The 14795-nt window shown below is 47.3% G+C and overlaps 1 protein-coding gene across 1 annotated transcript in view; it reads left to right on the forward strand.

Annotated features, from left to right (window-relative positions):
• Positions 1–14795, forward strand: part of UST (uronyl 2-sulfotransferase) — a 134328-nt gene that overhangs the window by 94701 nt on the left and 24832 nt on the right. Inside the window, exon 4 of the mRNA XM_078878219.1 lies at positions 9441–9520. Coding sequence (XP_078734345.1) covers positions 9441–9520 — 80 coding nt within the window. The remainder of the gene's footprint in view (positions 1–9440; positions 9521–14795) is intronic.

Below are 14795 nucleotides of genomic sequence, written 5' to 3' on the forward strand. Positions count from 1 at the left end.
CCCAGTGAAGCTAAACTATCCCCATCTTACCAGGCCAAGCCCACTGAGGCATTAACTTATTTTTCAGAAACGACCTGCCCACAAATGACAGCGCAGCAAAGGGCCCACCATTTGAACATTTCTAGCACCAAAATTATCTAAATAACCTCAATGCATTTTCTGAATGTCGATGGAAAAACCAAAGGACCCGGAGAAAAAAAATCCACGTGACCACGTAGATGCAGACAGCCCGTTCATCCTCGGGGGGCTCGCAAGAGCCGTTTCAAGAGTGGTATAGTTGCAGGGATCCACTTAGATACAGAAGAAACGTGTCCCTCCGGTGTGCATTGCTGTACATCTCCTTGTGCTTGCAGGAAACACATTACGTCGTTTAAGCAAACTTTATTTTCTTTGACTGCTGGGGTATGACTAATGCATAAATGCGCAAAGCGGCTTAACAAGGAGCTGCACTGTTGTGTCACGTAGCCAGTGGTGTGTGTTGACACTGCGAATTTTTACGCGTCGCCTGCTTTGGCATTTCTCCCACAAGAAAGATCAAATCGTTGGCACCACCGCCATTAGGTCATTCCACAAGAGGGCTTGGACCAACTGAATCGATGGCTCCGGCCGCTTGACGCTCCGTTTACTCTGACCGCTCGCACATCCGCTGAGCCGGCCGGCCCGCTCTGGGACGAGCTCTCTCTCTCTCTCTCGTCGACGCAAGCGCGGCGTTCGCTGTGACCTCACCACCTTGCCGGTCTGGCGGTGGTGGGGGGCAGACGAAGGAGGGCCTTCCTAGTGCGTCCACGCACAACGCTCGCTCCTTCCAGGCAATCGAACTTTGGTCGCCGTGGTCACGGCGCAGCGGGCGTGCTAACTTCCGCGCCGCCGCTCATTTTCAGATGAAATTTTCTGCGTCATTTTTGCCTCTTCCAACCTCCAAGTTGTTCCATTTTGTCCATCTCGGTGTCGTGCCACGTGACGAAAGATCCAGTTGGAAATGTCAGAGCGGTGTGCCCCATGAGAATGGATATGGAAGAGTAATTTTAACAGGACTTGTTAAAAATCTATCGAGTGGGCCTTATTTTAAATAAATATCCAGCAACTTCTTAATCCAACCGTTGATGAGGAGGGCAGAAGGGCAGAACGGGACCGGTTCTGACGTAACTGTGGCTCAGAATCCAACTCGAGTCACTTAGTTCTAAGTGCAGTACGTTAATCACCACACCACCACTCAAATATTGATTGTCACGTGAAAAATAGACTGGTATTTTTAAAAAAGCTCAAAGCTGTAATGTAATCTTGATTTGAAGCTTTCGTGACTGCAGGAATCCATACTCTTTGCTTCTTTTGGTAAAGTCACGTAGGTAGAAAAATAAAGTAAAAAATAATATATCACGACGTTTCGATCGCAACACAAGCAGTCGTCCTCAGGCAGAATAAATAATCCAGCAGTGGAACTGCTGAACCAGCGAGAGAGCTGTTACAACAAGAGGTTAAATATGTGGCGAAGGGAAAGCTGGTTCAGCAGTTCCACTGCTAGATTATTTTTCCGCCTGAGGGACGGTCGCTTGTGTTGCGATCGAAACGTCGTGATGTATTATTTTTTATTTTATTTTTCTACCTACGTGACTTTACCGAAAGAACCAAAGAGTATAGCTGTAATGTAGCCAAATCAAGTGCAGAATGACGTTTAATTAATCTTTTTTAGTCCGGTGGACATTCATTGATGGTGGATCAGAGACCACCAACCTCACTGCACCTGAAAAACCCAGTTTAATGACGGGGCTGCTGGAACCCGGAATTAGGATTTGCGCTTTCAAAACGATGTCGGCTCAGCCCTCTGACCTACCGGGGCCACTCGGCAGCTCCTCCGTATAATGAATGTGAACGCTGCTCGTGATTTACATATGTAATCCCAGCACAACGTAGAATATGTATTCATTATTGGCCGCTGAAATGTAGGCATCTCTAGGGGGGTCCCCCACGTGCGCCCTGACGAATGTTCCTTATTATTCACTTGTTTTCAGTGAAAGCATTGGCGATGTCTCCCTGTGGGGCAAATCGCCGAGGAGAGATTTTTTTTGTGTTTTTGACTATTTTGTCAACATGTAAATCAGGCCCCCTGGTGTTGTATTTCTTTACGGTGGAGTACTCTGATTAAGTTCACATTAGCATGCGACAATGGCGTAAGTAAAATGCAATGCCATACATTTCTGGGTAAAATTTTAATAGGGGGGGGGGGTGCCGAGGGTGGATAGAGTGGTGGTACCATGGTTAGAGTGCTGAACCCGACAAACTGAGCTCAAATTTCGATTTAAAGCTTTCGTGACTGCAGGGATTCATCTTCTTGGTTCTTTCGGTAAAGTCACGTAGAATTGAAATAATAAAATTATAAAAATAAAACATAATAAAATAACTCTCACAACGTTTCGGCCACAACGCAAGTAGCCGTCCTCAGGTGGAGAACAGGTTTGTCAGACTCTGTCTCCTCGACAGACCTGTTCTCCACCTGAGGACGGCTACTTGCGTTGTGGCCGAAACGTTGTGAGAGTTATTTTATTATGTTTTATTTTTATAATTTTATTATTTCAATTCTACGTGACTTTACCAAAAGAACCAAGAAGATAAACTGAGCTCAGTTCCCGGCGAAGGTCGACATCAGTGGCGAGTGTTGTTTTCACCGGCGCGGGGTCCTCCTGCCCCGCTCCCTCGTCAACCAGAACTGTGACCAACGGGGTGAAGTATAACCAAGCAACCCCCCCCACCTCCCCATGACCAAACATGGCATGGGGAGGCCTTCATCCAGCAGTAGATCGACAAACATTGTTATCTATCAAAATAGAGGTAATCTTCTTGGTTCTTTCGGTAAAGTCACGTAGAAGGGAAATAATGAAATAATAAAACTAGAACATAATAAAATACAATTCTCACGACGTTTCGGCCACAACGCAAGCAGCCGTCCTCAGGTGAAGAACAGGTCTGTTGGAAATACAGCGTCTGAATGAAAACCACCAAGCTTGGCAGCGTATATAATATACGCTGCCAAGCTTGGTGGTTCTTCACCTGAGGACAGCTGCTTGCGTTGTGGCCGAAACGTCGTGAGAATTGTATTTTATTACGTTTTATTTTTATTATTGTATTATTTCACTTCTACGTGACTTTACCGAAAGAACCAAGAAGACGAAAGCTTTAAATCGAAATTCAAAATAGAGTTGCAGGTAAAGGTGCGTGCGTAGCCAGGCTGTGGCGTGCCAGGGGTACGGGTGAATCTCAATTAACACCGTGGAATTCCCTGGAACAAGACGAAAACAAAGCAGGCCCTTGCGGCAAGCATCACGGCCCCGATGGGCTTGCCCCTGTTGTGATAAATGAGCATGCGGGTTAGGGGCTATAAACAACGCCTTGCGGTACGCGAGCGTGAAATACTCCACCCAATTAAATAATTTTCATGTCCACAGTTGCTTCGGTCCGTGCCTCCTTATATGCACTGTTCGCCGAGCTTGTATCCATTCCGTTGATCTCTTTTGCCCGAGGTGTTTGTTTTGATTGTTCTAATTATGCATTATGAAAAGCAAGTATATATCATCAAAATTGGTGGTGTGCTTTTGCAAAGCTGAACTTGGTAATGCAAATGGACACAATCGACAACACTGTGACGGCAGAGCTGCGGTTAAACACCTGATGGTGCTAGGTGTAATCTACAGCGAAACTTAGAATGTAAACTTGTCAGAATTTAGCTTTTTAACAATAGTCAATTTGGAGTGATGTGTTTTGCCCGTGATGTGACAACTTGATTTGATTTTCCCTGTTGGGTGAAGGAGGGCACAGCTGAAAATTGCCATGGTACCGACACGATCTAACCCAAAAGTTGAATAATTACTGTACTGTGGCCTCAACAAGAAAGCTTTCAATCATTGCGCACTACCTGCTGCACCACACTTGTTCAGAAAGGGCCATTAATTAAGAGGACGGAGAGACGCGTGCCTGGAATTACAATGAGAAGATGGAAAGAGGAAGACATGAGAGGTGGTGGTGGCTTGGTGAAGGCCTTCATCCAACAGTGGATTGACCATGGCTGATGATGATCAAGATAACACTCATCCATTAAAGCTCATTTTGGATCATCAGCATCTGTGATTTAATCGGACATTATGGCAGCAGTGTAGGCCTAAGCGATGTTGGAAGTCGCCGGGGTTGGGTCGGGATGTCCCCTTGATTTTACCATCACCCGACGCTCTTGAGAAATAAACCCCCTTGTTGAATTGAGGCGACAGAACTGGGAGGAATTAACTGGGATTTCGTTGGCATTGATGAGGTGAGTAGGAAAGGGGGGAGCTTCCGAGATTTTTAAAGCTTGGCAGCATTGTCTGCCAAAGAGGGAGAGTTGACAGTATTACGGAGGCATGGAATTCTTAGTCTGTCCAGGAATAATTTAGCAAATGTATGCATTGTTTTACATTGCTGCATTGTTGCTTTGCATTTTGTTATATAATATTCTCGAGAATGCTCCTCGCTTGCTGGCCTCACTATCTATTAACCCATCATGACCCAATACATTTAAATTGTATATATATTTGATCTTTGGCACTGTGCACGCATTTTAAATTGTAGTCTATATTTTCCTAAAGTTATTTCAATTGTGCTCTCAGCATCGTGTCACGACACGGGGAAATTTGCATTCAGAGCTCGCTTAGAAAGCCGTGCAACATTGCGCCCATGTTAGAGAGCGGCCTGTGGAAGGTGATAACATAGAACTACTTCTGAGGCCTCTTTAAGTGCACTTCCTCAATTGATGGTGCCACCGTTCACTTATTCCGTTCAACGATTTTCCCCCAAATTGTGATAAAGAATTCCCATTTACATATTTAGGCCTCGGATGTGTAGTGTGTAATATTAAGTGCAAAAAATAAATGAATTTTTTTCTTTTTTTGCTGCGGTCATCGGTGACGAGTCTCGGACCGTCATCTCGCCCCGACCTGAGCACCAAGAAGATAAACTGAGCTCAGTTCCCGGCGAAGGTCGACATCAGTGGCGAGTGTTGTTTTCACCGGCGCGGGGTCCTCCTGCCCCGCTCCCTCGTCAACCAGAACTGTGACCAACGGGGTGAAGTATAACCAAGCAACCCCCCCCCACCTCCCCATGACCAAACATGGCATGGGGAGGCCTTCATCCAGCAGTAGATCGACAAACATTGTTATCTATCAAAATAGAGGTAATCTTCTTGGTTCTTTCGGTAAAGTCACGTAGAAGGGAAATAATGAAATAATAAAACTAGAACATAATAAAATACAATTCTCACGACGTTTCGGCCACAACGCAAGCAGCCGTCCTCAGGTGAAGAACAGGTCTGTTGGAAATACAGCGTCTGAATGAAAACCACCAAGCTTGGCAGCGTATATAATATACGCTGCCAAGCTTGGTGGTTCTTCACCTGAGGACAGCTGCTTGCGTTGTGGCCGAAACGTCGTGAGAATTGTATTTTATTACGTTTTATTTTTATTATTGTATTATTTCACTTCTACGTGACTTTACCGAAAGAACCAAGAAGACGAAAGCTTTAAATCGAAATTCAAAATAGAGTTGCAGGTAAAGGTGCGTGCGTAGCCAGGCTGTGGCGTGCCAGGGGTACGGGTGAATCTCAATTAACACCGTGGAATTCCCTGGAACAAGACGAAAACAAAGCAGGCCCTTGCGGCAAGCATCACGGCCCCGATGGGCTTGCCCCTGTTGTGATAAATGAGCATGCGGGTTAGGGGCTATAAACAACGCCTTGCGGTACGCGAGCGTGAAATACTCCACCCAATTAAATAATTTTCATGTCCACAGTTGCTTCGGTCCGTGCCTCCTTATATGCACTGTTCGCCGAGCTTGTATCCATTCCGTTGATCTCTTTTGCCCGAGGTGTTTGTTTTGATTGTTCTAATTATGCATTATGAAAAGCAAGTATATATCATCAAAATTGGTGGTGTGCTTTTGCAAAGCTGAACTTGGTAATGCAAATGGACACAATCGACAACACTGTGACGGCAGAGCTGCGGTTAAACACCTGATGGTGCTAGGTGTAATCTACAGCGAAACTTAGAATGTAAACTTGTCAGAATTTAGCTTTTTAACAATAGTCAATTTGGAGTGATGTGTTTTGCCCGTGATGTGACAACTTGATTTGATTTTCCCTGTTGGGTGAAGGAGGGCACAGCTGAAAATTGCCATGGTACCGACACGATCTAACCCAAAAGTTGAATAATTACTGTACTGTGGCCTCAACAAGAAAGCTTTCAATCATTGCGCACTACCTGCTGCACCACACTTGTTCAGAAAGGGCCATTAATTAAGAGGACGGAGAGACGCGTGCCTGGAATTACAATGAGAAGATGGAAAGAGGAAGACATGAGAGGTGGTGGTGGCTTGGTGAAGGCCTTCATCCAACAGTGGATTGACCATGGCTGATGATGATCAAGATAACACTCATCCATTAAAGCTCATTTTGGATCATCAGCATCTGTGATTTAATCGGACATTATGGCAGCAGTGTAGGCCTAAGCGATGTTGGAAGTCGCCGGGGTTGGGTCGGGATGTCCCCTTGATTTTACCATCACCCGACGCTCTTGAGAAATAAACCCCCTTGTTGAATTGAGGCGACAGAACTGGGAGGAATTAACTGGGATTTCGTTGGCATTGATGAGGTGAGTAGGAAAGGGGGGAGCTTCCGAGATTTTTAAAGCTTGGCAGCATTGTCTGCCAAAGAGGGAGAGTTGACAGTATTACGGAGGCATGGAATTCTTAGTCTGTCCAGGAATAATTTAGCAAATGTATGCATTGTTTTACATTGCTGCATTGTTGCTTTGCATTTTGTTATATAATATTCTCGAGAATGCTCCTCGCTTGCTGGCCTCACTATCTATTAACCCATCATGACCCAATACATTTAAATTGTATATATATTTGATCTTTGGCACTGTGCACGCATTTTAAATTGTAGTCTATATTTTCCTAAAGTTATTTCAATTGTGCTCTCAGCATCGTGTCACGACACGGGGAAATTTGCATTCAGAGCTCGCTTAGAAAGCCGTGCAACATTGCGCCCATGTTAGAGAGCGGCCTGTGGAAGGTGATAACATAGAACTACTTCTGAGGCCTCTTTAAGTGCACTTCCTCAATTGATGGTGCCACCGTTCACTTATTCCGTTCAACGATTTTCCCCCAAATTGTGATAAAGAATTCCCATTTACATATTTAGGCCTCGGATGTGTAGTGTGTAATATTAAGTGCAAAAAATAAATGAATTTTTTTCTTTTTTTGCTGCGGTCATCGGTGACGAGTCTCGGACCGTCATCTCGCCCCGACCTGAGCACCTAGCTTCACCTTGAGTGGCTGCCTGCATTTGAATTCAAGATTTCACAACGTGTCAGAGCTCAGTGCAAGCCACCTATATTTCACGTCATTTTCAATGCCGCTGTGTTTTTATCGCTGTTGGCAGTTATATTCATATTTTTACTTTCCGCTGAACAGCAAAACACATCTTTCCCATAATCCCTATACGGCCAACTTTCCCAGAACGCGCACCATCTTGTCAGATGTTGGAAGCCTGGGCCTGGTGAAGTGCTTGGAGGGGTGACCACCGTGCACAACAGGTGTTATAGGCTGCGACGCTACGTCGTGCTCAACAGAGGTCATGGGCGGAGTTTTCAGGGGGGGGACACATATTCTTAGGTTTTTTCTGTAAGTCACGTAGGTAAAAAATTAAAATTAATAAAAGTAAAATAAAAATAAAATAAAAATCACGACGTTTCGGAGGCAACACAAGCTTCCGTCTTCAGGTGGAACCGTCACAGCACGATAGCTCACTTGATACAGCTATCGTGCTGTGACGGTTCCACCTGAAGACGGAAGCTTGTGTTGCCTCCGAAACGTCGTGATTTTAATTTTATTTTAATTTTACTTTTATTAAATTTAATTTTAATTTTTTACCTACGTGACTTTACCGAAAAAACCTAAGAATATGAATCCTTGCAGTCACGAAAGCTTCCAATCTAGAATTCAACTGGAGACCTTTAATTTATTTTAAGCAGTTTAAAATAAAAGATTGTGAATTAATTATTTGTATGCATTTTGCGATTCCTGATGCGTGGGACGCAGCAAACCCCTGCCGCCCCCCCCCCCCCCCCAAATATAGAAGTCAAACGCCGCCTATGGCAGAGGTCGAATGCGGCAATTTCCATGCAATTTTTGTTCATCTTCTGCTGGGTGAGGCCCTCACCGTGCCGCAAGCTTCGTGGTGGGGTTCATTTAACCATACTTCACCATGCCGGTCAGTCCGGGTTGGTGATGGTGACCGAGCATAGATGTGAGCATAGGACAGTACAACTATGGATTTTTGTCGCTCTGCGCTTTGCTGCTCACAGCGTAGGCTCTTGTAATGTTAAATTTCGATTTAAAGCTTTCGTGACTGCAGGGATTCATCTTCTTCGTTCTTTCGGTAAAGTCACGTAGAATGGAAGTAATAAAATAATAAAAATAAAACATAATAAAATAATTCTCACGACGTTTCGGCCACAACGCAAGCAGCCGTCCTCAGGTGAAGACCAGGTCTGTCGGGGAGACAGTGATCGGACAGCTGTCTCCCCGACAGACCTGGTCTTCACCTGAGGACGGCTGCTTGCGTTGTGGCCGAAACGTCGTGAGAATTATTTTATTATGTTTTATTTTTATTATTTTATTACTTCCCTTCTACGTGACTTTACCGAAAGAACCAAGAAGATCTTGTAATGTTGTTATTGTCGGTCTGATGCTGCCCATTGCTGGGCAAAGGGGGGCTCCCCATTCTCTCCCCAGTCCTCTCCTTCCCAAGTGCCTCCTGTCCAGTTGTGGCCCGCTGGACTGGGATGTCATCTCGCTGCTGCTGTGCCCTCCGCTGTCTCCCTCTCTGCCTCCCTCCTCTCACTCCACTCCGTCGTTAACTTTGTCGCTCGGTGGCGAGATGTCATCTACCTCGCCTGGTATGCAGGAGGTCGCGGGTTCGATTGCGGCCCTTTACGCCCGTTGTATGTTTGGAGTTTGCTTGTTTCTCTCTCCCCGTGGTCGCGTGGATTGCTCTCCCTCCACGTTCAGAAACATGCATTTGGAGTATTTGGCTGCTATAAATTTCCACGTGATGAGCCACTTCGTTGAGCTATCATTTGTGGCCAGATCACTTCTGAAAAAGAACTACATAGTTCAGCGGGCCTTACCTGGTAAAATAAAAAATAGTTTCGTTTTTAGTGCTGCCACATTGCAAATCCATTTGTATTTATTTAACAGCAGCCTCAGTGACACCCCTATTCGTCATTTTATTTCCACCATTCCAAAATCCCTATCTCTTTGATGCGTACAATGCACAGTACGGCGTCAGGCGGCGTATGACGGCGGGTGGTGACCCGTGGAATGCTCACGGCGGTGTTTCACTCCTCCTTTGTCTGCAGTCGGAGCTGATCAAGAACGTGAGTGGCCTGGAGAAGCCCTTCCTCTTCACGAGGCACGTCCACTTCCTCGACTTCACCAGGTGCTCACCCCCCCCCCCCCCCCCCGGGGCTCCGGACCGCTCCGTTCGTTGCCAGCGTGTAAATTCATTTTCACTAGGAAGTTGCCCAAGCCCAAGCCACAGCAGCGCGCGCACGTGTTTATCGTTCTGGAGGTTTAGCGTAAATGTACGAATATACGTTGAACTTCTTTCGCACCGTACGTAGCCAACCGTGCTAATCGGAGGTGATGGCTGGGGGGGAAGGACAACAAACTAAACACGAAAGACTGAAGAAGCCAAACTAAAGGAACGTATTGCAGACCTTAAGAAGAAGTGAGAGAAACTTCCAAAGAAATGTCCTTGACGTTTGCCTTGTAAATGATTTATGTTGCAGGCTTGTGAGTGGTATTAGGCCGTATCACCCCGCGCATAAACAATGTGGCTTTTATTTTCTAAAATGGGAGCCCTGGATTTGAACCTAGTGCTGGATTTGAACCAAGAATCTCAAAGGTGCTGGGCTCAGAGCTCTGACATTGGCATAAGCATTTCTGTTCCTTGAGTCACTTACAAATTCCTCCCAATCTGCCCTTAGAAACCTTCACAAAAACCTACAGGCAAGCGAAAACAACGTGGACACAAACAAACCAACGCGTTGGAGCTGTGTAAATAAACAAGCGCTCTCCGCCACACGCAAGCACCGTGATTGGTGCCCGTTCAGCAGCAGTAGAATCAAGAACCGCACTTTATTTCTTGTTTACAATGTACGTTCAAGCTGGTCACGTGTAACTTTGACAAAGCACCCGGCGTGCACATCGGAAGGTCGTGAGTTCAACACCTGGTCGGGGGGGGGGGAGGGGGGCAGAGGGCGGGTTAATGCACACCCACAATCCTGGCAGGTTTCATGAAGAACAAAAATTCGTATGCCACTTTTTCTTTCAAAGACGTTCATATTTAACGCTTCCGTGACTGCAGGGATTCGTCTTCTTGGTTCTTTCGGTAAAGTCACGTGACTCTATCGAAAGAACCAATAAGACGTTCATCTTGTATTGATCCGCGGATGGACTTGCCTCTGCCCTAAGAATGTATAAATTAAACTCACTGGGGTCAGGTACAGCGGCAAAACATGAGCACCCACCCAGTGATCGGCATGCGCCCATCCTGTGGCCGCACTCGGAAAAAACAAACCGGGCAGCAGCATCTCATGGGTGGGGTGGGGGCGGCTCCACAAAATATCAGCTCAGATTCTAAACAACAACAATGAGCTCATCGTCACAAATACAATCGTTATCTTTTTATCTACAGCTTGCCTGCAGCCGTCTTGTCTCACCCCGCAGTGTCTGTCACCTGTCACCATCCTGGTTTGTGTCCGCCCCCCATTCCTGCCTCATCTGCTGCAGCCCCCCATCTCGTTGCACCTCCGTCTCGCGTTGACATCTCTCTCATTGCACTCCATTTCTCTCTCTCTCTCATACCCATCTCTCTTCTCCCCATCTCTTGAGGTCTCTGTATCTCGACTGGCGTCTCACTAGAAGTTTTATACATTTTAAAGGAGGTGCCCCCTCGCCCCCACTGGGCTAGCATGGGGGCGGTGGGGTGGTGGGGTGTCGGCAACCAAAACAACAACAAGGGTTTCCATTTGTTTCGAATTTGGTGGGGAAAAAAACTCAACCTTTCAAGAGCCACAATGCACTGTGATTAATGCGAGAGGGTGGCCATTGGTAAATGACTGTCACGAAGCAGCAGTCCTCAATGAGCCGCACGCAGCTCCAGAGCTGCAGGTTGCCGATCCCTGCCCACGGTAAACTGGACTTCCATGGTGAACTGGACTCCGATGGTGAACTGGACTTCCATGGTAAACTGGACTTCCATGGTACACTGGACTTCCTTGATAAACTGGACTTCCATGGTGAACTGGACTTCCATGGTGAACTGGACTTCCATGGTGAACTGGATTTCCATGGTGAACTGGACTTCCATGGGGAACTGGACTTCCATGGGGAACTGGACTCCCATGGTACACTGGACTTCCATGGGGAACTGGACTCCCATGGTAAACTGGACTTCCATGGTGAACTGGACTTCCATGGTGAACTGGACTTCCATGGTGAACTGGACTCCCATGGTAAACTGGACTTCCATGGTGAACTGGACTTCCATGGTGAACTGGACTTCCATGGGGAACTGGACTCCCATAATAAACTGGACTCCCATGGTAAACTGGACTTCCATGGTGAACTGGAGTTCTATGGTCAGGGGTCGGCAACCAAAATAACAAAAAGCACAATTTTTTAATTCGAATTTTAAGAGCCCGCACTGCACTCCTCTTAAAGAGTCGCACGCGACTCCTGAGCCACGGGTTGCCAACCCCCTGGGGCTCGCAAAGCCTCCTCTGCCTTGGCGCTGAAGGTGCTGACAGCAAACAGAGAAAAATCCACGCCAACGCTTCTCCGCCAGGAGAGCCCCAACGAGACTGCCCCTCTGCACGCACAGTTGTCGGCCGTAGGAGATTTCTGGGGAACCTTGAAAGTGCCGCACTATTCTCATTATTTGTGTGTTTGTTCCACGGTGTGTTTGTTTTATTTGATGCCCAGCTTGGCGAGGCCCTTCAAAGGCTGCCCAGTTTTGGGCCTGCCTCAGCCTTATCCCTGCGTGTACTAAAGCAGTCTCACAGCTTGCCTGTCAGCCGGTCACACGTGCTCGAATTTATTCGCTCGTCCCCTTGGACGTGAGGACGACAATCGCCTGCTCTTCTTTCAGGAACTGTTGGTGGGATTTTTTTCTTGTTGCATCGTACGCAAGGCCGAGTCCTTTTTGTACCCACGTCCTCCGCGTGTGTTCTCTGAAACGTTCGTGCCACGCCGCACGCGCTGGGCCGACCACGGGGAGCGGGGCCGGTGACCAGCGAGAACGCCGTGACCGACGCGCGCACTCGCAGACGGACAATTTAAGTTGTAATCAATGGTTCGAGCGTGGATTTACCGAGTGCCAACGCCCCACGACCATTATCTCGAGCTGCAAGGAGGGTTGGGTGGTGGGGGTGTTAATTGTGAGAGCCTGGGAAGAGGGAGGGGGGAGGAAGAAGGGAGAAGGGGGAAGGAGGAAGAGGGAGGAGGAGGACATCACAATGGAGGAGTGATGAGATCGCTTCGTAGCAGCGTTGATGCCCACATTACTGAGTGGAAAATAAAATAAACAAATGACTGGAGCTTGGGGGGGGGGAGGGGGAGGAGGGGTTGTGCGTGCTTCCAATTAACATTAAGACACATTGATTACGCCGCTCAATTTGCATATCCCTTAAATTAAACAAATGTAATCGTTTCCACCACACTTCATTTGGGCTATTAAAAAAAAAGCAGCACGTGTGATTGTTTTCAAATGATGTGTTATGTGCGTGGAATGCAGCTGAACTTTGAATTGTAGGAACTGGAGCGTTGGGGAACGCCCCCGCTTTCCTCAGCAGATGAAAATAATCGTCCCCGGCGTGTTTTCGGGTTGTGCCGCATTTTTTCTTCGGCACGGTGCCCGACGTTACGCTCCGCGTCCTCGGAGCTTCTTTGAAATCATTAGAGAGCTACACAGCAAAGACAAAGATCCCTCCCGTATAGCCTCAACAGGCTGTTGGGACGCAGAACGGCACACGAGGGGGTGGGTGGCCAGCACCACACCCGGCCACCTTTGTCTCCCCGACGGTGATGTTTACACACAGCACCAGGTAGCCATTTGAGGCTGAGTAGACCTAGGGGAGGCACAGGACCGGTTCAGATAATTGCCACTGGTGTTGGCCGTCGAACTCTGGTCGCGGGTTTGTCTTGGAGTACGTTAACCGCTGCGCCACCGCTCCCCTACTCGGCACAACCGCGAACTCATACGCAGCGGGCAATGAGACTGTTCAGAGTAACCTGGCATGTCACGGATTCATTGGTACGGATCGATTCTTACACTCAACGCGACACGCGTCAGAGTGTGCGTGTGTACGTGTGTATGAATTCCTTTTGACTTACGCAGGTTTCAAACTCAAATTGAATAGTAATTTCGTGTTCTTCTGCGCTCGTTCCACCTTGTATGTATGTTGAACTTATCTCGCCAAACCCGCACTGTGGTCAGATATCATTCGCAGCCCACAGTACGTGCCCTTGTCCAGCAGCGAATGGACAATAACGGTCCGTACCTGTGCGTATATTCCCGCATACCTCTAGTTAAGCGGAATTTATTAGACGCAAAGAACGAGGCAGAGGAATGTACTCGAGAAGTGGGCAAAGCAAACGAGACGCTGCCTAACGAGATGAACAAGTATCGACCCTTCGAATTGAATTCTGGTCCTAAATCATCCTGAACGGCGTAGCTTGTCGGAGATCTACGATTTTTTTTGCAGCTGACATTATGGTTCCCGTTGAAGCATTGGGTTTACCGTATAAATTGCACACATTTTATTCTGACTTCCCGTATCTTGTCCTGACGATGCTTGACATAGTTTCGAGTGAAACGTCGCGTCCAATTGCCACATTTCGGCGTGAGAATAGTCGCTCAACTTAACCGGTGCGCTAGCTGAAGCAACAATTCGTAATCTCAGCACGTGTTGCTTATATCAGAACTATCCAGCTTTTGCCGTACATACGCACGCACTTATGTTTAAAAAATACGACGGCAGCGTGAATGACAACAAAGGCTGGTGGGTTACTTCATTCCCTCTGTGTGTTGGTTGGAAGCCATTTGCGCAAACACACAAGTCTGAATAAACAAACACAATTACATGTTAGGAATCGTAAATTCGGGTAACCAATTAGATTTATTTACTTGAATTGCAGTGGGGAGGTGATGACGTTGTTGTTGTTGCTGTTGCATCTGTTTATGAATTGTTTGTGTGCGTAACTGTTTATCCGTTTCCAACTTAAAATTGCACACAACAGCTTGGGCTGAACGTTTTTGGTTCACCTGCAATGATTGCCCTTGGCATTTCCGCCCTGGTGTGTGTGAGCGTGCGTGTGTGCGTGCGTGTGTGTGTGCGTGCGTGTGCATGCATGTGTGCGTGCGTGCGTGTGTGCGTGCGTGCGTGTGTGTGTGCGTGTGTGTGCATGCATGTGTGCGTGCGTGTGTGTGTGCGTGCGTGTGCATGCATGTGTGCGTGCGTGTGTGCGTGCGTGTGTGTGCGTGCGTGTGTGTGTGCGTGTGTGTGCGTGCGTGTGTGTGTGCGTGTTTTTCCTTCCCGTTAGCAACCTTGTAGTGCCATTGCCCCATCTTTATTTACGAACCCTGCCTAATCACACGATAGCCAACTGCATTAGCATGCCACCGACTCATTAGTGCGGTCGCCTTTTTT

This window comes from Lampetra fluviatilis, chromosome 50 (assembly GCF_964198595.1).
Source record: "Lampetra fluviatilis chromosome 50, kcLamFluv1.1, whole genome shotgun sequence".
Classification (NCBI taxonomy): Eukaryota; Metazoa; Chordata; class Hyperoartia; order Petromyzontiformes; family Petromyzontidae; genus Lampetra; species Lampetra fluviatilis.